A 23,596-nucleotide genomic window follows, 5' to 3' on the forward strand; every position below is an offset into this window, starting at 1 on the left:
AGCCCAGCCCCTGACCTCCAGCCCAGGCTGGTGGTATCTCTGCATTTCCCCAGCTGAAGGACAGTAGAAAGCTGCATCCATTTTCCTCCCCACCCCACAGTCACCCCCTCCCCTGCCACATCTTTTGTCTCTCTTAAATATCCATTGTTCCCATCTCTTAAGCAACAAATGGGAGAAAAATTCTCTGAGAGAAAGAGAAGAAACGGAAAAAGACCACTCAGAAACACAAAAGGACCAAAGAAGCATGGTTAAAAGACCAGAAAATGTGCCTAGCTGACTTTCTGGTTTGGGTTTGTAGTTCCCCATAACTTGGTAAAACAAAACTAAAATACTTAAAAGCCACTCCTTATTTAGAGTATGTTAGGGATATGGTTAGTAATTAGTGCAGATAAAATATACATAGACTTCTATAAAATATAAACCAAACCAGCTGTACATAGGGGGGAGGGGTAGGTATTTCATCCTCAGGATGGTGAAACCGCGGCAGACTGGCAAGGAGATACCAGGACATTTCCATACCAACCTGGGCTGCACAGGAGACGGTCTTTCACGGTGGCATGTATCCAGTGATACCCAAAGATGATGGCCCGGAAAGACACCCATCTGAGATAGCAAGGGCCATCAACACCTGCCACCTGAATACAGGATTCCGGGAATCGGGAATATGCACTGATCAATTCCCGGACAGAGGCTTTGTGCAGCTCAGGCTGAAGAGGCTGAAATCACTTGAGCTTGCTTGGCTGCCTGCAGCTGGGAAAGGCTTGGGAGATCGGCCCTGGTCTGAGCCTCCGCTGAGCTATCCTGGCCTCGGCAGTGCACCGGGCACAGCCCGGCTGGAACCGGCCGGGATAGCGGGCCAAATAAAGAGTATAAGAACTGTTCCCTGGGAGCAGCCAGGGTGGACCAGGGGAATTTGGTTCCATAGAGGCCAAATCCACGTTCACCCAGCCTATCTCCCGGGGTGTTACGCTGTCAGCTTGATTGTTGGCTGTCGGGACTGCATTACAGTGGTGAATAAATTCTTTTTATTTTTATTAGAACTGGGCATATCTCATTTTTACATAAAACAAAGTAGATGCTTAGAAACGCCTCCCTGTCCCTCCCTGTCCCTCCCTGCTGCTGCCTGGAGCCCAGGCAGGTCTGGCAGGCTGCGGGTGGGCAGGCATGGGGAGCTGTTAGCAGATGACGTAGCGGATGAGCCCCGAGCTGCGAATCTCCCTCACTCTCTGGCAGTGCCTCAGGATGCTGAGGATGCTGTGGAAGCGCTTATCCAATTTCAGCTGAGTGAACGCCTTGATATCATCCTCCACAATGAAAAATGCTCCTGGAAAACAAGTAATGGTTTTGTTACAGAAATGACTCCGCTGTAGGATACACTCAGCATTCCACAAGTGACAGCACAGCCTCTTCTCCGTAACCCCACAATCTGCAATTCATAATTCTACAGTCAGTAGGATGGTTTCACACTGAATTGGGAACTTTGCTCTACTTTTAAAACCTGTCATCAGAAAGAGAACTGCCAGCCTTCCCCTGATGTTCAGACACTCTGCCCCACTCCATCAGCTCTGTCTCCCAGCAGGCACTCAGGTTTGGGAATTAGATCTTTTGTCATTCTGCGTGCATCAGAGCTATGTAGCCCACCATTCCCTTGACTTACATCAGATTTGGAAAAGAAAAATCCATCATTACTTAAGAAAATTACAGGAAAAGACTAATTACTTGCAACAGCATCGTCCCTGTGTCTCCAAGAAAATGGCACAGGGAAGTCCTGCATCAAAGCTGAGAGCTCTCCGCTTCTTGTAGTTGATTAACTACTTCTATAAGCAAATTGTCATTAAAATTCAGGCTGCCCAGGGCAGTGGTGGAGTTACCATGCCTGGAATTGTTAAAAAAAACGGGTGAATGTGCCCCTGGATGACGTGGTATAGTAGTGAACACGGTGCTTGGTTGGCAGATGGAAATTTTGATCTCAGAGGTGTTTTCCCACCTAAATGATTCCTGAATTATGTGTAGGATCATGCTTCCAAGCCTAATGGAAAGGAGGACACAAGGGTAGGGGTGTTTCAGCTTAGAAAAAGAAGATGGCATTCTCCCTCCTTGTTTTATCCTTAACACTGAGGCAGTGACATCTTAGAAAAAATGGAACATCTCTTTCTTCTATTAAGTCCTTCCAGTTTCACTGGGATATAGCTGATCCAAGCTGGAAAGCCAAAGCTGCCAGAGAAGAGCTAAGGTCCAAGAATTATGTTTGTAAGTGCAGTGTCCCCCAAAATCTTGCTTAGAGCTGAGAAATAACAGCTCATGTTTTCTCACTGCCTGGCCTCTCATGAGAGTTGGTGACACACGTGTCTCACAGGGAGTAGAATCTTCCAGAGACCATAACTGTCAAAATCTAGAGATATTTCCCCAGAGAGGAACTCTGCTGGAATCTCAGAGCTTGTAATGCCACGAAATCCACATACAGATGAGAAGTAGGAAGTTTGTTTACTAGGAAAAGAAAGAAGAACTGCATTACTGCTCAAAATAGAAAACGGTCTCAAATAGAGACCATTTACCACTTCCAGGGACACCAACACACCCAAACAGTGCTGGGAAGCCAGGCATAACCTGCCTGCTGCCTTCACAGTCTGTTACATCAGAACATCCTGAATTTTGATAAAACAAGATTCCTTCTTATATTTGCTCACATTCCAGAGTGGCAACATTCAGCAGAGCAGGATCTTTTTTTGTGAAGAAATCAGAGGTGGGTGAAGGCAGTAGTTTTGTCTATGTGCTAAACAACCAGCTAAATTCACTGAACCACCTGAGTGGCTGGAAGTGACCCTGATAAACCAGGCAGCATCTTCTCTCATCTTGAAATCAGAGAAGAGGTCAGCTGGCAATTGGCCCAGGTTGAGACTCAGTGGGAATCCTAAGCAGAGAGACACTCACAGGAGAGATTTAAACAAACAAATCAATGAATGTGGAACATCATCCTGAAAAATGCAATGGATAAAGACATTTAATCATTTTGTGCTGGCCAGAAAAGAATCATCTGACAGCCTGCCAGGACTTTTCTCTAGACTTTCTAAATGATTAATCACAAAAAAACCTAAACAAAACCATCCACCACACAACAACACAGGCTCTATCAGATGCTGAATGTCCTAGTTTCCTAACTGAACTTCCCAAGATAAACAAGAAATAAAAACCATCTCTCAGGTGGTTAAAGAAATTAAGCACTTCCATTTTTTCAGACTTGAGCCCCCCAGCTGACAGAAAATTCTCTATCAGCTGTAACTTTCTCAAGTTGCTAGAATGGCTTCTCCACTGCAGCCAGGATTACTGTGGATCACAGTGCAGACTGAGCAGCACTCCAGGCCCAGTGTTCAGCCTCTCTTCCACAGCTGTGGGCTCCAACTCTTTACTACTGTCCTAAGGATAGGAACAGTGACACCAAAAATGTGCTGTAAATTAAATTGATGAAGCCAGCACTTTAAGAAATCCAGACTAATATAAGCTGCTGTTCAACTGAGGCACAACATGCTTAGAGAGAAGCCAAACCATCACAGTCCAAACCAGAAGGCAGTCACACAAATTTATCCAGCTGCATGTGCTTGGAATGCTTTTAATAAAGCCCTTTACAACAATGACCTTTGCATGGCAACTGAGACCTCATCTGGAGTCCTGTGTCCAGCCCTGTGACCTCAGCATGAGAAGGACGTGGAGCTGCTGCAGCCAGTGCAGAGGAGGCACGGAGATGCTGCCAGGGCTGGAGCCCCTCTGCTCTGGAGCCAGCCTGGCCCAGCTGGGGCTGTTCCCTGCACAAGAGAAGGCTCCAGGGACACCTCAGAGCCCCTGCCAGGGCCTCCAGGGGCTCCAGGAGAGCTGCACAGGGACTGGGGACAAGGCCTGCAGGGACAGCACACAGGCAATGGCTGCCACTGCCACAGGGCAGGCACAGATTTTGGCATCTTGGGCAGGAATTGCTGGCTGGCAGGGTGGGCAGGCCCTGGCACAGGGTGCCCAGAGCAGCTGGGGCTGCCCCTGGATCCCTGGCAGTGCCCAAGGCCAGTCTGGATGGGGCTTGGAGCAGCCTGGGGCAGGGGAAGGTGTCCCTGCTAATATTGAAGGCCACTTCCAACCCAAACCATTATGTGATTATGCCAGTATGTCCATCAGATCAGAATTCCCTCCCTACAGAAAAGGTGCTTTTAGAACCCAGAAGTCACTGATGTTATCATCATACTATAATATCAAGGAAGGAAGGAAGGAAGGAAGGAAGGAAGGAAGGAAAAGTTGCAGTTTATCTGTTTATCTTCAGGACACTCCTGAATACCCAGTGCATGCTCAGGGCAGAAGTTCTAGCATTCTGTACAGGGGTAAACAGGAGGTGGGTGCCATGGTGTTGTCAGAGAGAGCTCTTTTTATGTGAGACAGAAGACACTTTGCTCCACTCTTTATGCCTGAACTTGGAAACATGAGTGCATTCTAAGGACATCACCAAGCTTGACATGTGCAGTACGCCCCTCCACTCACAATTACATGTTCTCAAGAGGAGAGGCATGCCAAAAAGGAGATTTTAATATCAGAGATTTACTGTGCCACATGTTTTTGGAAAAACTAGCCTGTACGTGCTTAAAACTTATTTTTCAATTGAAAGAAAGGTATTTTGGTTTTCACTCCTTTTATGCTTTGAAGAGGAGACAACTTCTTAAGATTATCAGATGGACTTACCACTTCCACAAAGCCACTGCAGCATAATTAATTAGCCAGATTTCCCAACTTCAGAACAAATTTTTAATAGTTTGTGTCCAACCAAGTTTAAGACCTCAGAACACATTTCTATGGTTTGGTTATCAAACTGAGTTTCCAGAACTTGTAGTGATTGCAAACTAAATCTTTGTGCATCAAAATTTCTACCATGACACACCATTGAAGGGACATATTTTTCAAGGAATACATTCAAAAAGTGAGCCAATCACTATGGGAAACTCTTCTGTCAAAAATACTGAAAAAAAGACCAGTATTTTTATACTTCTGCTGCAACATCCAAGTGTTACGAGTTTGGTACTAACAAAGGAAAAAAAACCCAAACCTTTTGTATCCGCAGTTTCTTGTTCAATGAACCTGTGGTAGAGGTTTCTGACTGGTGCACTCATAGACTTCAAAGGCTGATACAAGATCTTGTACTTGCCCACCACAGCCTTGTTAATCTCTTGAACAACTGTATTAATCTGGTCATATGTTATACGGCCTTTCAAATACCTACAAATAAAAATAAGAATTAGTAACCAGAAAGTCACAAAGATCTGTGTTTATTCTTCTCTTTCATCTGCCTTAACTGAAGAAGCCATTCCTAGTTAGAGGCAGTTTCTTCTGTTTTGTATTAATGAATACATGTAGTAGTTAATTCTGTTCATTTCCTTGATTGCTTAACAATCCTGAAGGTAAAAAGCCATGACAGAACCTAAACCAGAAAGATAAAATATTAGAAAGCTAAATTAAGAAGCAGAATGCATTCAGTGCTTAAGCTGTAAAAAGATTTTCGAAATGGAATAAAGGTTCCTTTTATAGCGTACCTCCTAAACACAGAGAAATAAAGTAACTTTGCAGAAAACAGCATGAAATTAAATGTTTGCCTAGGAGCACAACTTGGCTCATATTATCACCACAAATAAGCTGTGTTTGATGTTACAGCCATTTATTGTTTGGCCAGGGCACTGAACCTTCTGGCAGCGGGCATGGAGCGAAGCCGGGGCGCAGCGGCCCCGTGCCCACCATGGGCCCTTTTTAAAATTTGTTTGTCGGTTTGTTAATGTTTGTTTTGTTTGCTGGTTTTTTTTTTTTTTTTTTTTTTTTTTTTTTTTTTTTTTTTTTTTTTTTTTTTTTTTTTTTTTTTTTTTTTTTTTTTTTGGTGGGTGTGTGTGTGTGTGTGGCACCAGGTGCCATGGTTTAGTTGAGGTGTTAGGGCATGGGTTGGACTTGATGATCTTTAAGGTCTCCTCCAAACTAGTGATTCTGTGATTTTTTGGGGCTTTTTGAAGAGCTACTAGTTGTATGTTGCCTTCTGTATTTGACTGTGCAGCCTACTGAGCTATGAAGATAAGGTTCTGCACTACCAGCATCCATTTCTGAACTCTCAGAGCATTTCATAATACTAGTACTAGAAGAAAAAGGTCTGTTGATAACAGCCTAGAGGTACAGGAAGCACAGAAGATAAAGAACAAAGTGATGTGGAAATACTAGAACACTGGAAGATTTGCAAGTAAGGCTATTCAGTATTTATAGATGTAAAGCCATGCCTTCAAGGAAAAGGAGCAGTGCTGCACACTGAGAAGCCATTATACAGAAATGAAACCTGAAACTCAAACGACAAGCAGTAAGCTAAATACAACACAACATCCCTCTCCCCCCAAAAATGGCAGTAAAGACTGGGCCAGCCTTGCAACCTGCATTGTCCTGTGGCCTTCGTTCATGGCTACAACAAACCAAACCTGGCTGTTTGTGTTTCGTTCAGTATTGGTTTGCAGATGTGAGGAATTACACAAGTGTTTCAATTCATTTTAAGAATGAATGCTCTAGGTCAGTAGAGCAGGTGGCTAAAAGCTGTGGGACAGCAAGACTGAAAAGATCAATGAACAGCAAGTTCCTTCCTTGTTTTAATCTCAACATACAAGCTCAACCTTTGGAGAACACACAAAGAATTCAAAGCAGAAGTAGACAATCAATTACAAGTTCCATATTCCAAACCAGAATTCAGACAGGCATTCTGCAATTGCCAACTCAAAATAAGTGCTGTACGTTTCAACAGCCGCCAGTCCCTGCCAGGCAGACAGGACAGCCAGGTGTGTAAAACTGAATTCAAAGCAATTGCCCTGCCTCCAAACCGAGTTTGAAACTTACTAGCCATTAAGTTACTTGCAACCAGCTTTCAACTTTATTGATACCTCGATTAATTCAGCGTTGGAGGTGCAGCCATCCCGTAGCTATAAAAACTATAAAAACGCTCTACTTTGCACAGTAATAAAAGCAGCACTACCCTCCCTGAAATGCAGCCACAGCATGAACACAGCAGGGCTTTGCCTGTGTGCATTAACTGCTGTTTATTGCTCTCTCTGTGCCACAGGGGAGCGTGCAGAGCGAGGCAGGCTCAGCCCAGAGGTATAAAATACCTTTATTTAAGCTCCTGTGCTTCCACTGTCAACACACAGGCAGTGAACACACTTAATAAAGCCAAGGGAGCACCTCAGCTCATCCTGAAGCTGAAACAGGACTGGGTCGCCTAAACCTAAAAACAAATGTTCTCTGAGAAGCCCTCAGGCATCCGAGATGCTTTAATCTGAAATTAAACCCTGTCAAAACCAAATGGAATTTTTATTCTGTGCATAACTAAGGATCATAAAAACTCCAGCTGTCCCACAGCCCTCTCATGTTTCTACCCAACCATGGCTGGCAAACCCGTTAATGCTGACATTTATTTCAGTCCATACGTACGCTAATATAAAAATACAAAGTTGACACGTTCCAAATTCAGGCATTTAATTTAGATTTAAAATAACTTTAAAATCTGCTTCACTATTCCAAATGCAATAAAAATCAAAACTCTTCTAAAAAAGATCCAGTTCTTTTTTTAATCCACAGAAGCCCTTTTTCAAAGCATTTTTTCTATTGGTATGAAAACCAGAGCACAGTGCTGTGTTCCTCAGAGGAAAGAATAACATCAATATATCACATATATACCATTCTAAAAGAGATAAAGCTTGTAATGGCCACCCCCTGCCCTCTCAAAAATGGTTGGGCTAAAACAGCCATGTATTCTCCCAAACCACCATCTTTTGAGACTTGAGAGTTATAATGAATGCACAGAATCTAAAATGCTTTCAGCAGAAAGATTTTTAGAAAAGAATAAGAATTCTAGACACAGAATAAAGCAAACATTTTCCTTTGCCTCAAAGTCAAAAGTTAACAAAGACAGGTGCTGTGAAATGTCCTTTATCTTCCTCCAAAAAGCACCTTCCTGCAACAGATTTGAAGGGTAAGATAATTTGCAGGTTTTTTATTGTGCAAAGTGTTCTGTTTGATCAGGGTGCTCCACATCTGCCCCTTAACACAGCGTGTACCTTTGCTAAATGCCAGCTGCCCACTCCTAGGACTCTGAAGTCACTGAAGCCTGTGTGTCCCTTTTAGTGGCCTGATGGTGTTAGGAATAGATTTTCCTTCATGTTCAGCACAAAGTAAGTGAAAACAACCTCAATTTTTCAGTGATCACCCCCCACCTCCAGTGCTCACCTGAAGAAATGGGCCCTGAAACAAATTCTCTTTCTTCCAAGAAAATACATTCAGTGTAAGAGAATTTGTATTGCAAGTATTTGCTGCTTAGATTTGGTCAATCAGTATGTGAAATTGCAAGTACTCCCTCAATCTTGTACTACAACATTGCCAGGCAACAGAAATACTGGTAGATTAATAGACCTATGTAAATTCATGTAAATTTTCCTCCACAGAACAAACATGCTTCTCCCATCTGAAAATTAAATTATTTCTAGAGCTCTACCAGCACAGCCTAAGCTGCAACCTTTCCATAATGGGTACCTTCCAACACAGCTGCAACGTTTCCACAGGCTGGGGTGCCTCCCAGCTCTGCTTATTCTGTGGTTTTGTGAATCTGTAATGGATAGGAAGAGGATCTGTCTGGCCTCTGTCCCCATCCTCCACGCCCATGAACAGCAGAGGAAAACCTTCCACTTTCAAGGGTGATCATAAACTCCTTTAGGTGGGAAAAGCCCTCAGACCATCGAGTCCAACCTTTCTCTGGCCAAGGCCACCACTAAACCATGCCCCCAAGTGCCCTTCCACCTGTCTTGTGATGTGGAAGATCACAGCCTTAACTGAAAGTTAAAACAATATTTGTCTGGAATGGTCTGTGTCTATTTTTCTTGCCGCAGCAGAGCTAAAGACCAAAAATTCCCAGGCTTCAGCTTTATCCTCCCGTAATTTTTTCAGGAGAGAACTACCTAAGGGAGTAAATCCACACAATACCTGAGGTGTTCTGCAGAATAAAAATACCAGCTGCATGCTCTTCTAAGAAGTCCTTTATCATTAGCTCAGCATTCAGGATAAGGAAGAAAATGGGCATTACTCACCTGGAAATTTTGAAGGCTATAGAAAGAAATTATTGGAAAGCCTTAAGTAAAGTACAGACTCAAAACCATATTTCTTACTGAAACAGGTATTGTCAGGGAACACAGTAAATCTAGAGTCTCAATAACAATTTAGCCTTAGGCATCAAGAGAAATTTCTTCTTCTTGCAGCAATATTTACCCATGCCACCCAAATACCATTTAAGAAGTTATTCCTATATGTCAGATTTCAGACAAGGATATCCATTAATCAGGTCCTGATGTTAGGGGAAAACACCCACAGCTTTCTATTCCAGAAATTTGGGAATTTCAGGGCAAAGTGATTTTTTTTTTTTTTTTTTTTTTGTTTTTAATAAGTCTGATTGTTTTTCCTGTCTCAAAACAGATTGGTAAGTCAAGACTTGAAGTTTCCAGAAACCAATATTTGGGTCAAATAAAAACAGCATTTATCACTGGTTTTCCTTCTATATGTAAAAAAATCCTCCATGTTATGAGATGATGGTTCTTTTTTTTTAATGTCAGTTCTCAAAACAAGATGAGGATTCACCTTTATTTAGCTAATAAATCTCCATTCATATAGTTACAGTGGCTTTTGAGGTAAGAGGTTTGGGTTTTAACCGATCAGTTTTCATCTTCTCAATACCAGCATAAAGAGGAGCCCAATTAATTAATTTGATTTTCAGGTTTTCTAGCAATGCATTTAAACCATTTGGAGCTATTGTCATGTTTCACCCCATGAAATATTTCATCTCTGTCAGTCCCAGCTCTGCAAGAGGTCACCCTCCCAAATCTATGTGTGCCACCCAAACTGATATGCCAGGGTACAAGGGAAGCCACTCCTACTTACGCAGGAACACTTTCAAACTCCTCTGTGGTTATTAATGCTGCTTCTTTAATGGCTTTTTTCTCTTTTGCAGGTTTCTTCTCATTTTTGAGTTCTACAGCCTTTGTTTCTTCTTTGTGTTTCACAGCTGGCACAGTGTTGCTGTAAAATGAAGGAATATTCAGTGGATAAACAGCAGGTAAGTAGGAAGGCGAATTCTACTACATTGCTTAGTCACAGACTAAGTTCCAGCCTATCTGTTAGGCTGGATGAACACAATTAATGATACTTCACAAAAGAAACACCAGTAAAGCAAGCCTACTCTGTTTCAAATCGTATCCTTCAGTTGACTTCAGCACAGCTCTTGGTTTCTGTGCTACAGAGGCTGCTAGCAGGTGAGCTGGAAGCAGTCCAAGCACAGCATGGCACAGCTCAGAATTCAATGTACCATTACATTTCACACAACACAAGCATGGCTTTTTATCAGATAAAACACAGCCCAGACCTGCAGCCTTAACAGGCAGATTTGAAATACTTCATAGCTTTTTAAAACAGGTTCAAATCTTGGGAAGCCTGACTCATCCATTAAACTTTTGAAGCAAAGAAATTCTACATCACCTAGCAGACACTTTTAAAAATCTTTTAGGCAAGATTCAAAAGGTCAAAGAATTTCCAGATTATTCCTGATTATTAGATCATTATTTTTATAAATTCACCCATCCTCTAAACCTCAGCTTACAGCCTCAAACCCCAAGGGATTTGCCAGCCACCCACCCAGCTGCTCCTAAGCAGGACAGCAAAGGTGATGCATATGGCCAAACCCACTGTCATCAGAACACATGGGCATTACTGGGATGAGCAGCAGAATTACATAAAGCAGTACAGAGCTGATCTGGAGAAGGAAATAATCCTCTGCTTGGATCTGACTGCCCCACAAGAGATCATTGCTGCACACGGGGTCCCAGGGCAGTGAAGGGCACAGCAGTGCCCCATCTGTCCCCCCCAAGGGCCAGGATTTGAGGTGTCACTTGACGTGTTCCCGAGGAAGAGCAGTGCCATGGAGAGGACAGTGAGTGCCACCTGCTGGGCTCCCACACTGCCTGCTCGCTGACACAGGGACGGGAGCAGCTCTGCTCTGCGCTGCGACACAGCACAGAGCCCTTCGGAAACCCAGCACATCTGCAGCCAGACTTAGGCAGATGTCATCATCTGGAGAACATCTGTTTGCATCTGAACAACATCAAAACGAATCCTGGCACCCTGCAGCTAGCAGGGAATGTCAGCAAACAGGAGGGAAAGGGGAGGGGGGTGCATTTTGGGTGGTGGTGGAGGTGGGTTTGGAATGAAAGGATAAACACAAGAGCCAAGGGAAGCAAGTTCACCCTTGAAACTTCATTCCTCCCACGCTCCAGTCTCCTGCTCAGTCTCCTGCTGTCTATCCCACTGCAACAACCTTTTCTAGATGATTCCCCATATCCAAACACTCTTACTTTTTGTTCCCACGCACTCCCTTGTCCCTGCAGTGCTGCAGTGAGGTGGTACAGACACAGTTCACCACTGACCTGAACCATGAAAAGGAAAAAACTTATGCCTTTTTACAAAATCTGGCTCTGGTGCAAAGGGAAACTGAATCTCAACAAACACAGGGGATCTCTCAGAGCTTGAGAGATATTGAGCTTGCTTTTTATTTCAGTGAGATTCCTCTGGTAAACAAGAATAGAAAACCCAACACAGGAGAGAAACAATAGCTAGAGCCATGAATCGCTGAGTTTCTCTGTGTGGGTGTTTTCATTTTCCCAGAGACTTCAAGGCTTGTCTCACCAGCATTCAAATACTCCTCTGCGTTCTGCATGATCTCACAAAAATCACTCCACAATAATATTTACAGCCCCACACATCTGGGAACAGAAAGGGAGGAGGCCAGGAGAGGAAGGTTTGGGGAAGAGGCCTGAAAACATATTTACACTGATACAGTAGGTTTTGAACAATTATGTCCCTTCTTACACTTCCTTGACCCTCCACTGCACAACACAGTGAGCACCAAGAACTGACAAAATGGGGAAAAAAGAAGAAAGTGTGTTTTGACAAATGGCATCATCATACAATGTATTATTACTCAAGAAAAACCAGCAACAAACTGACACTGACAGAACTGCAGCTGTGAGCTGGCTGAGCACAATGTGTAGAAAATTGTCAGAAAAGCTTCGTTGGTTTTACATATTGTGGCTCTCTCTAGAAAGGGAAGAACTGGCTAAAGTCATATCACAATTAACTTCCTAATCACAAGCAGGACAGGATTGTAAGGGAAATCAACATCCTAAAGAATCTTTTGGTGTCAGAGGTGGCACAATCACTGAACAAGCCTCATTTACATCTAAACAATTTCCAGGATCTAACACGAAGTTAAGACAAAGGATTTCCTACAATAAGAAAGGAAGTTATGGTGGAAAGGCAGAACCCAAGTGGCAATTTCTGTAGAACTTCAATTCTTACACACACAAAAAGCAACATCAAAATTGAAAAGGAATACGTCACCCCTACAGACATTTTGAGAGGCTGTTTCCTAAACTGAGGGGTTCATCTCTAAAGAGTGAGAATAAGTAAAAAGCTTCTGCACAAGTCATCCCTTCACCAGCTAAGAATAGTTTCAATACAATACCTACACCAATGACCACATTGCTACACACCAACAAAAATCACCATTAATTTTTCTCTTCTAGAACCCTCTTTCAACACATTTAACCTTCCACTTTGCTGGAATATGTCTGTCATATTTTGAGACTGAGGCTTCTCTGGCATGAGGAACCAGACCAAGTAAAGCTGGTTGATTCAGGGCACATACTGGAAGCACTGAGTTCACACTAATGCATTGCCTTCTGACAAGCTACGAGGTGGGAAAGAAACTCTGGGATCCCCAGATAATAAGGGTGACTCTGCAAATGACCCCACCTGCACGAGACACACTAACAACACTCCATAAAAAAAAGCATCTCCAACAGGATGGAGAAAGAAATGAGAAACTCAGAGTTGAAATGTCTTAGAAGCCTTCTGAGTAACAGCTGTTAATTCACATACTTGTAATTTTCACACACTTGAGCTACTTGACTCTGAAAAGCTTCTTACCATAGCCCTCTCCAAGGCAAGGGGGTGTCACAGCTAGCTGTAATAGCTAGCAGGATTGCTGTAGGGAATAGAGAACAAAACTACCACAAACACAATTCAAAGTCCCACAGAAAGACAACTGAGTTGGAGGATTTTTGGGTTTTAATTGTATTTAAGGGCAGTGGTGAACTTCAGTTCTAGTGACCCAGTATTTGGGTCACTAACCTTTTAATGAGTAGACACTGCAGTTTCAAAGCCTTTAATTCACAGGCAGTGCAGTATGTTTGTGATTCTAAAGGAAAGGAAGCTCAGACTCAGAGAAGCACTTGCCTTCTACCACATCACACCTACCCCTGGAAGCTCCCAATGGAACAACTTGGGATTTTATAGACTTGACCTGACAGATTTTTTGGGGTGCTAGCACAAGCCTGGACAAGAGCCAGCTCCAGAATCAACAGACACAACGACTTTGTCTCCCAGAGTTTCCTAGTGAGTGTGGAGTGAAAGGAGCACAGCTGTACAGCGCTGCAGCTGGACAGTGCCAGGAGCAGCCTGAATCCTCTAGGGCTCAGGTAGCACATACCAGCTCTGGGATGGCTTAGGCAGATAGCGTGGAATGTGTTCAAGGAGGTGCTGTGCTTCCCTCTGATCTCTCTCAGCAGCCTTCTGCATCTCCTGAAATTAATAGCAGACTGTATCAGAAATCCCATCCTACTAACATCAAGCAAGTAAAATTAGGGCAATACTAAATTAATTTTCAGCTTTTTAAAGAGGTGTCTGTTTTCTCCCCATCATCTTACCTTCTTATCTCATAATTTCCCCAGGAATGCTAGTAAAAACACAAAGGGAACAGTAGAGTATCTGTCCTTGCACTCAGAATGTCAGAGAAATTTGAGCAGGCAAAAGGAACTTTAGCAATACACCCTGAGCAAGGTCTGGTTGGGGAATGGTGGTGGTGGAGACGAGATACTATAGTAAACTCACCTCTATTCCCCAGACAACATTTCCACAAAAGACTTAACAAAAGCACTGCAAACACACCATAGAATAACAGACAAATATTCTAATTGAATACTTTGTGCAGCTATTGCAAAGATGTGTAAGTAGAACTGCTCTTTAGATCGCTGTATCTATTATGATAAATACACTTTTTCAAGGCCAGCGACAAAGACATGATTTTAATGTCCTTAGGATGAAGGAAGGTAGATTAGATTAGATATTAAGAATAAATTCTTCCCTGTGAGGGTGGGCAGGCCCTGGCACAGGGTGCCCAGAGCAGCTGTGGCTGCCCCTGGATCCCTGGCAGTGTCCAAGGCCAGGCTGGATGGGGCTTGGAGCAACCTGGGACAGTGGAAGGTGTCCCTGCCCACGGCAGGGGGTGGGACTGGATGAGCTTCAAGGTCCTTTCCAATCCAAACCATTCTACAATTCTATGATTCTATGTACAAGCCTTGAAAAATACAATTTTTAATGTTCATTGTTCTGGAGAACTGCTTGACAGACCACCAGCAAGCCTGTTCCAAGCCCCAGTGTCTCTTGTAAGCACATGCATCCAAACATCACTAAGAATCTAGGGGAAAAAAGTGACACATGTATCAAAGATTGCTTTGAATCTTTCCGTATTTTATGAACAGGAAAAAAAATATTACTTTGAGTGAATCTTTCAGTTTTTCTTGCTGTTTAACTTCACTTTCCATTTCATTCAGGAGATCATGTACAAGGATCACTTCTTTCTGTATTTTACGGAGCACAGGCTTGCGGGAATCATCCTCGCCTGTAAAAGAGAGAACATGAAGCTACAAAGTCTCCAAGAAAAAAACAAAATCCAATATTCCTGGCCTTCACAAGCAGTGATTATCTAAATCCCTGCTCCTCAGCCACCATATCCCTCCAGGAGAAGCAGCAAGCCAAACTGTCAGCCTTGTACTCCGCACAGCCAACAGAGTTCATGGAATCACTTAGTTTGGAAAAGCTCTCTAAGACCAGGTTCAGCTATTTTCCCAGAGCACTCTCAAGACCACCACTAACCTGTGTCCTGAGTGTCACAGCCACATAGCTTGTAAATCTCTTCAGGGATGGGGATTCCACCACTGCCATGGGCAGTTCCAGTTCCTGACCACCTTTCCATGGGGAAATTCCTGCTGTACCCACCCTGAGCCTGCCCTGGCCCAGCCTGAGGCCGTTCCCTCTCCTCCTGTCCCTGTTCCCTGGGAGCAGAGCCCGACCCCCCCGGCTGTCCCCTCCTGGCAGGAGCTGTGCAGAGCCACAAGGGCCCCCCTGAGCCTCCTTTTCTCCAGGCTCAGCCCCTTCCCAGCTCCCTCAGCCTCTCCTGGGGCTCCAGCCCCTTCCCAGCTCCCTCAGCCTCTCCTGGGGCTCCAGCCCCTTCCTGGCTCCAGCCCTTCAGTGTCTTTCCTGGAGTGAAGTGCAAACCAAACTTCACTGTTGCTCTTGTTTACCTAAGTCTCTCAATAGGAGACACTTTTTAACATTTGAAATCTTCATATTGATGTGGAGGCATAAATCTTCCAGTCTTGAGGATGCCATATCCTTCATCATCACACTGAGGGGGAACAAAAATGAAGGCAGGAATTTAACAAAGACCTGAGTTGCAAACATTGCCTACAAAAGCAGAATATTTAGAAGGACCCTGATCTGTCAAAGAAGCAAAGGGAACATAAATGAAACAGTAAATGAAGTAATTATCCTTTATCTGACTAAACTGAAGGCAGGAAAGGAAGAGTAAAGTGGCACTGGACAAGGCAATAAGTTTCCCAGAACTTTGGAGATAAATGCAGTGTGATATCAGTGCAGCAAGACTGGGAGCATCCTTACTACATTGAAGTGTGCAGTAAAAAAGGAGTTGGAATTTACTGCAAAAGCCAAGAAATACCTGGTTTATATAAGGCAGTTTTAGAAGACTCAAGGAGACTACATGAGATGACTGATTCATGTTTAAAGAGGTGTGTTTTTTTTAAAATATAATTAAGCAATAAAAAAAAAATGTTAGCAGAGTTATTAGTGAAGTGTGGAGGTATCAAAACCAGCATTATATATCAATTATTATATAATAATATATGTATATATTATATATGTATAGTAATACACAATATGTGTACAATAATAGAGTTATTAACCCTATTATAGACAGGAATTGATTAAAATAAAAAGTTATACAATGTGGTTGACACTGTGGCCCAGCACCGAGCGCTCACACAGCTCCCTCCGGCGGCTCACACTTAGAAACTTCTAAAAAGTCTTCATTTCGCTTTTGGCTTAAAATGCTACCAACTACAGCCCTTATTAAATCCGTTCTTAGAGACCTGCCGCCTTGCCCATCCTCCGTACCTGCGTGTAACCAGGACACTCGAGGCGGATCGGGATATCCTGAGGGGATCGAGGTCACCCCAGCGCCCGGCGGCAGCGCCCGTTTCTCCTCAGGTTTTACCAGGCCCAGCGCCACTGCTTCCCGGCCTTCGTCCCGGTCCCACTCTCTCAGGAGAAGGAAGATGCTCGGCTGGGGGAAGAGGGCTGCCCCGGCCCGGTTCCAGCCCCGGTTCCAGCCCCGGTTCGAATCCGCCGCGCTCCGGCGGGCGTTAGGGAGGGCGGGGAGGGCGCATGCGCACTGAGGGGAGCGCCCGGGCGGGCGGAAAGGGCGGAGCGGGCGCCGCGCTGAGGGAAAGCGGGGCGGGGAGGCGGGAGCGCTGGGCGGAATGCCGGGCATTAACGGGGGTTGTGGGGCAGGTGAGGGTCGGTCTCTTCTCCCAGGCAGCCAGTGCTAGGACAAGGGGATATGGTCTCAAGCTGCGCCATGGGAGGCTCAGGTTGGCTTCGGGAGGAATTTCTTCGTGGAAAGGGCGTTCTGGCATTGGAAGGGGCTGCCCAGGGAGGTTTGGAGTCCTCGTCCCTGGAGGTGTCCAAGGAGCGCCTGGACATGGTGCTGTGGTCTGGGTGACAAAAGGTTGGGCACGACCTCGGAGGTAGCTTTGACTGTAATTCTGTGGGTCTGGAAGGCACTAGGAGCAAGGACGTGAGGCGGGAGCTCTGAGGGGAGCGGGAGCGTGTTGTTGATTTTAGGAGCTCTGTGAACACAGATACCTTAGAGTTCACCTTAGAAACAAGACATTGTTTATTCAGCGCAGCGTGCGAGGAGGACGTTCCCACAAATCAGCTTGCCAAGGGGTAAAAAGTTATATCTGTTATAGAGTGAAATTCACATGAATACGCCCTCTTCCTGCATATCCTCCGGCCACCTAATACACATTTATTTGGGTGATGTAATCTTAACGTACGATTTGAAATAGATTCTTTCCTTCACTAGGCAAATTCCTCTCGTACAAGTAATTTCACATGAGTTACGTTTACAAAAGGCGAGAAGAAACCTGAAAGTCCTACAGGACAGCGGGAGGGACGAGAGGGAAGGGAAGGGAAGGGAAGGGAAGGGAAGGGAAGGGAAGGGAAGGGAAGGGAAGGGCGGAAGGTGGGGGATTCTGAGGGAAGCAGGGCAGGAAGGCCAGGAGCGGCGACGAGAGGCGGGATCACTGAGGGCAGCTGCAAGGAAGGGCGGAAGGCGGGATCGCTGAGTAGAGCCGGGCGAGGAGGAAGGCGGGATTGCTGAGGGGAACGGTCAGGGAAGCGGGCGGGAAGGGAAAGCGGGATCCCTGAGGGAGGCGGTAAGGGAGGCCGGGTCGCTGAGGAGAGCCGAGTGCGAAGGGAGGCGGGATTGCTGAGGGGATCGGGAAGGAAGGGCGGAAGGCGGGATTGCTGAGGGGAACGGGAAGGAAGGGCGGAAGGTGGGATTGCTGAGGGGATCGGGAAGGAAGGGCGGAAGGCGGGATTGCTGAGGGGAACGGGAAGGAAGGTGGAAGGCGGAATTGCTGAGGGGAAGGGGAAGGAAGGGCGGAAGGCGGGATTGCTGAGGGGAAGGGGAAGGAAGGGAGGAAGGCGGGATTGCTAAGAAGAACGGGAAGGAAGGCGGGATTGCTGAGAAGAACGGGAAGGAAGGGCGGAAGGCGGGATTGCTGAGGGAAAGGGGAAGGAAGGGCGCCCCTGGATCCCTGGCAGTGCCCAAGGCCAGGCTGGATGGGGCTTGGAGCAGCCTGGGACAGTGGAAGGTGTCCCTGCCCATGGCAGGGGGTGTAAGGAGATGGGATTTAAGGTCCCTTAACACCCAAACCATCCTGGGATTCTGTGACTATGATAAAATGGATTCCACACTGAATTTCCACCCCAAATCCCCTGCTATCTTTTGAATCCCCCCCGCCCCCCATCATTGTGAGGCAGATGAAATGGAGACAATTGGAAAAACACAAGTGAGGAACAGAGGACCGAGTCCACTCCAGAGGCAGAAGAAAGCTGTAGGCTTTTAGGACAGTGAAGATGAAGGAGACCCGAGATCCAAGGGCAAACAAGTGTATTTTCCATGAGGGAAGAGACAGGAGTGTTTACCTTTACGATGGCAAACCCCAGGATTACAAGCATGGCATAGCTGATAACGCTCTGCAGCCCAGACTCCAGCTCCTGCGCACAGCCCTGCCATGAAAGAGAGAGGTAAAAACATGTTAAAAGGTGTTCATCCAGCTGGAAGTTTTTATTATTTCCCCCCCAGCCCTCCCAAGGAAGCAGGGCCTGGTAAGGCCTGTCTAATCAGCACTGCAGGTTTGAGGAACTCCTTTCTTGTCTTCCAGACCTGATGGCTTATTTCTTCCTGCAAGAGGAGTGTTGAGGCGAACACCTCAGGTGTGGAGACACAAGGCTTGACTCCATTTTTTCAGAAGGCTGATTTATTGTCTTATGATATATATTATATTAAAATACTACAGTAAAACTATACTAAAAGAACAGAGAGAAAAGATCATCAGAAGGCTACAAAGAACAGGAATAGAATAGAATAACGAAATCTTCTGACTCTCAGAGTCCGATATGTGATTGGCTCTTAATTAGAAACAACCAACATGCACCATTCACAGATGCACCTGTTGCATTCCACAGCAGCAGGTAGTTATTGTTTACATTTCTCTCCTGAGGCCCTCAGCTCCTCAGGAGGGGAAAAGTCCTAGCAGAGGATTTTTCATAAAATGCTATGGTAACAGAGGAGAGGCACTGACAAACTGCAATTTACTGACACTTGCTGCATCTGAATTTCCTGTAGCTCAGGTCGTTTAAACAAGAGCCCAAAACTCAGAGCCAGAGTGGCCATCAATAGTATCTATAAAAGTCAACTCGGGGGCTTATGCCCCAGACTGGAGAACCTGGTATGGAGTTAATGGAATCACAGAATAGTTTGGGTTGGAAGGGACTTTAAGGTCATTCAGCTCCACCCCCTGCCATGGTGGAGCGTTCCACTGTCCCAGGCTGCTCCAAGCCCCATCCAGCCTGGCCTTGGGCACTGCCAGGGATCCAGGGGCAGCCACAGCTGCTCTGGGCACCCTGTGCCAGGGCCTGCCCACCCTGCCAGCCAGCAATTCCTGCCCAAGATGCCAAAATCTGTGCCTGCCCTGTGGCAGTGGCAGCCATTGCCTGTGTGCTGTCCCTGCAGGCCTTGTCCCCAGTCCCTGTGCAGCTCTCCTGGAGCCCCTGGAGGCCCTGGCAGGGGCTCTGAGGTGTCCCTGGAGCCTTCTCTTGTGCAGGGGAACAGCCCCAGCTGGGCCAGGCTGGCTCCAGAGCAGAGGGGCTCCAGCCCCCAGAGCATCATCATCCTCCAGATTCAGCATGCTCAATCCCAGATGAGTCTGTTCCCCTGCCCCAGATTTGTTCAAACAACTACATCTGTATCCCTAAATTCTGCCTGGCGTGCTTCCCTCCATGGTTCCACCTGGCTGAAAATGGACATGGCCCAGCTGTGACACCGAGCCCCTCATCCTCACCCGGGTGTTGAGTTCCTGAGGCTGATCCAGGTGCCCGGTGCAGTTCTTGGCCTCTTGCTGGCAGCAGCTCAGAGGAACACTGTTGTTCCCAGTGGAATTGAACCACTGGGTGGTTGTCCAGTCACTGTAGTTCTTAACCCCGCAGCAGTGAAGCTACCAAACACAGGATGGTGACACAGTAGTTACTGTTACATGATGTTATACAGATGTATTACTAGTTACATTATATATATATATGAAAGATATGTTCATATATAAGAATGCTCGTGGTGAGTTAAACCTCTCTTAAGCATAGCCAGAGCTGCCAGTACTTTGCAGCAGATTACAAGCAGCGGAAAACAATCACAGATGTAATAAATCTCCTTCACACATTATTACATCCCTCTTAGTTTATTCTTTGTGGGAGCTCCAATAGGAAGGTGACAAGTTGCAGGACAGAGTCCTTCATCATGTGGCTATTTCACGGTGTGGTGTTCTCAGCAGCAGGTATTCATGTGCACTGCTTTGCTGTGATGCAAAGGTCACTCACATCAACCACATCCCTCCCTACACGAACGTCACACCTGCAGCCTGAACACACCAGCTCTGCAAAGTGAGGAGCACCCTCAGCTGCCTTGGAGAGCTGGATGCTAAACACAGAGCCAAGTTCCAGGACACTGCCCCACTCATCCTCTCCCCTCCTTTCCCAGCCTAAATTCCTTGTTTAGGACCCAACTGTTCTTTTCCAAACAATGCTTAAATATTTTCTTACCTGTTCTTGCAAGTAATCCACAACTGTAGACTCCGGGTTTTTGCCATCATACTTCTCAAAGACGGAGTGCATTGTACCTTGCACATCAGTTTTTACCTGTTTAGACAGAGAAAAACAATGCAGATGGTTTTAATGTGAGAGCTGAAAATTTTATCTGGTGGAAACTGCAAAATATCTGTATCCCAAATAAGGTGGGGGGAAAATTAGAAATAAGAAAAATCAAGCAGTGTTTTAGACAAAATTCAGGTGGCACTTAGCGGGAATCATGTTCCTGGGTAGAAGCTTGTCACCCTTGATGGAAAAGCCCTCCTTTGGGAGCATCAACAACTGTTTATTCCAACTCAGAGATTGTTGTGATATCTGCCAGGTACTTTATATATTCACTGTGTTCCCAGCAAAGACATCCCCATGCCCATTTGCTCTGCAGGTTGCAGGACAGGGGATGAAGTAAAAAAAAAAAAAAAAAAACAGATAAATTGGAATGACCAAACAATGTGAAATCTGTTGTTTACTTTTATGTTGGGGCAGAGATGCTAATTCTTAACTTACCTTTTCCCTGTAAACAAATCCCAAGACAAAAGCGGACACTTCTGCAATGAAGATAACCAGGATAATGGCCAAGAACTGAAAATAAAAAAAGAGAGACAGTAAGAGGGAATCCCACAGCACTTGAATTCAACTGCACAACACACTTCACATTAATTTACAGCAGTAGGTGATCGTTACTTCTTGTTGCCGCTCCAATCAAAACAGTTCCCAAAAGATAATTTAGAATAGAAGAAGCTGTGGCTGCCTCACCCCTGGAATTGTTCAAGGCCAGGCTGGACAGAGCTTGGTGCAACCTGGTTGTATTGGCTGGTCTAGTGTAAGCTGTCCCTGCCCAGGAAAAGGGGTTGGAACTGGATGAGCTTTAAGGTCCCATCCAACCCAAACGTTTCAGGGACTGTTGTGCGTGGCTGGGACGATGACTGCGGCTCCATGGGCTCTGTGCCTGATCCTGAGCAGGCGTGAGCTGTGTGAAGAGCCTGTGGAACACTTCACAAGGTGGGTGTCAAAGGGGAGAGCGCACAGATAAACCAGCAGCTGAGTCAGGCACACCGTGCACTGCTTGATGGGCTCACACTGCCTTCAGGGCATGACCTGGGCCGTGAAGCTACTCTAAGTGAACCTTTCTGGATTTTTAAAAGTAATTCTGTGAGCAGTCAAGGCATGAGGACCAAAGTCAGCAGAAAAGCTGATGCACATCTGGTTTGCTTGCTTAGAAACTCGTAATTCCTCCTGCTCCTTCACCACCTCGCTCCCCAAAACTTGCTGCTCCCACACTCATCTTCCCTGAGCCCGCCGAGGCGGACGAGAGCATCCCAGCTGCAGGTGACTGGCACAAACAAGCAGCGCTTCGGCAGCGCTATCACCACGACCTTTCCTTCCTTCACCTCCCGAGGTCCAGCCGAGCGCCTCCCCTGCCAGCGGGAGGCAGGCGACACCCAGGAATGTGGCAGCGACACGGCGGCGACACTCACCAGCCCCAGCCCGACCCGGGACTCGCGGAAGGTGGCGCAGCAGCCGATCAGCCCGATGATGAACATCACCACGGCCACGCAAATTATGATCACGGCCGGCAGCAGGGCGTACTTGTCCTGCAGAAAGTTGTCGTAGCTCTTGTAGGTGTTGATGACATACGCCCCAACATAGCTGAGGCCCGCAGCTGCCGCCTGAAATGCAGGAAGGAAAAGTGATTAGCAGCTGTTTATTAAGCCTCTGACCTGGAAACTAATCATGGATTGTTTTCTCATAGTGATTTTAGAAATAATGGCTGCAGCGTGCAAAGAACTAGATGGAAAAAATGCTGAATCTGAAACTATTACCTAATCTAGGCATTCAAGAGAAGACAAAATTCACTGTATTGCTCCCTTGCTAATAAGGCACCACAGGAGCTGAGCTGAAAGGCTGGTGTCTGTAGACCTGCATCAGTGTCTTTGCAGAATGCCAAGCTCACACTACATCCCGCCCAAGGCTGCATTAGCAGGAATCAGATCACCACACGGTTTTGGTGTTTTTTGTTGTTGTTTGGTTTGTTTGTTTGTTTGTTTTCCTGAGAAAAACTCATCCTTTGCATTCTCATTAACCACCAAGGCAGGCACAAATGTACATAGTCTCAGCAAAACAGTCCCTCCTTTTCCTGGAGGAAACAGATTTCTGCAGCCTCTAAAATAATCTCTCTCCCAGAAGGATGTTTTGCTGATTGAGGCCAAGGTAGAGTGCACTAGTGGCAGCTGCCCTGGAGACCAAAGACTTTAACTCCCTGGACTGGGTATAGCCCTGGAAACAACACCAAAAGACTCAGCCATGCCCTTACTGATGGCACAAAAAAATCTCTCAAGAGTCAGGATGGCTCACCCACCCTCTGTAATCCTGCAGCACATGGAATATGAAGCACCCCTGTATTCACATTCTGGAAACTTGAGGGAAACCAGCTGGTCTGTTTTCAACAGGTCACAGCAGGATTTCATCACGCAGCCTTGGAGCAGTTTGTTACCTCCCCAGCACTGTACGTTTTAATTAATCAAACTCTCCTCATGCTGGAGCTAGGACTTGCTAATTCCTTGACCTTGTTTGGCTCTTTCCCCTCCAGCCAGGTCTGCTGCCTGCCCTTCAATTACCTCCAAGTGCAGGAAGATCCTTTGTTTCAGACAGCTCCCATCCCATAATCTCGCATTCCTGGATGCTGTCTGTACCCCAGAATTACTGGGATCAGATGCACCAAGTGATGAAGCCAGACATTTAGTACAGGACCTGCAAGATCCTGCTGCACTGGGGCTCAGATACAGCAGGTCCTCTGCAAAGTGACATATCAGGAAAAGGAATAGGATCACCAATTCTCAACAGGTTGTTTGTTTTTCTTCTCCACATACACTGGGTTTTCAGATACACTAAT

General features: G+C 45.8%; 2 protein-coding genes across 2 annotated transcripts; both read right to left on the reverse strand.

Annotated features, from left to right (window-relative positions):
- Window positions 1–1,002: 1,002 nt before the first annotated feature.
- Window positions 1,003–16,648, reverse strand: SKA1 (spindle and kinetochore associated complex subunit 1). The gene is made up of 7 exons (XM_041474708.1): window positions 16,393–16,648; window positions 15,504–15,607; window positions 14,697–14,821; window positions 13,631–13,722; window positions 9,970–10,107; window positions 5,078–5,247; window positions 1,003–1,324 (listed from the first exon to the last, which is right to left on the reverse strand). Exons 2-7 carry the CDS (start codon window positions 15,601–15,603, stop codon window positions 1,176–1,178), a joined length of 774 nt encoding a protein of 257 aa, XP_041330642.1. The 5' UTR covers window positions 15,604–15,607; window positions 16,393–16,648; the 3' UTR covers window positions 1,003–1,175.
- LOC121357446 (tetraspanin-36-like) lies at window positions 16,641–22,376 on the reverse strand (the record flags this gene model as incomplete). The annotated part of the gene is made up of 6 exons (XM_041474707.1): window positions 16,641–16,822; window positions 18,435–18,576; window positions 19,911–20,063; window positions 20,662–20,757; window positions 21,211–21,285; window positions 22,182–22,376. Coding segments are annotated over 6 exons (843 nt in total), but the record flags the coding sequence as incomplete, so codon positions are not given.
- Window positions 22,377–23,596: the final 1,220 nt, after the last annotated feature.

This window comes from Pyrgilauda ruficollis, unplaced genomic scaffold (genome assembly GCF_017590135.1).
Source record: "Pyrgilauda ruficollis isolate IOZ18807 unplaced genomic scaffold, ASM1759013v1 scaffold332, whole genome shotgun sequence".
Lineage (NCBI taxonomy): Eukaryota > Metazoa > Chordata > Aves > Passeriformes > Passeridae > Pyrgilauda > Pyrgilauda ruficollis.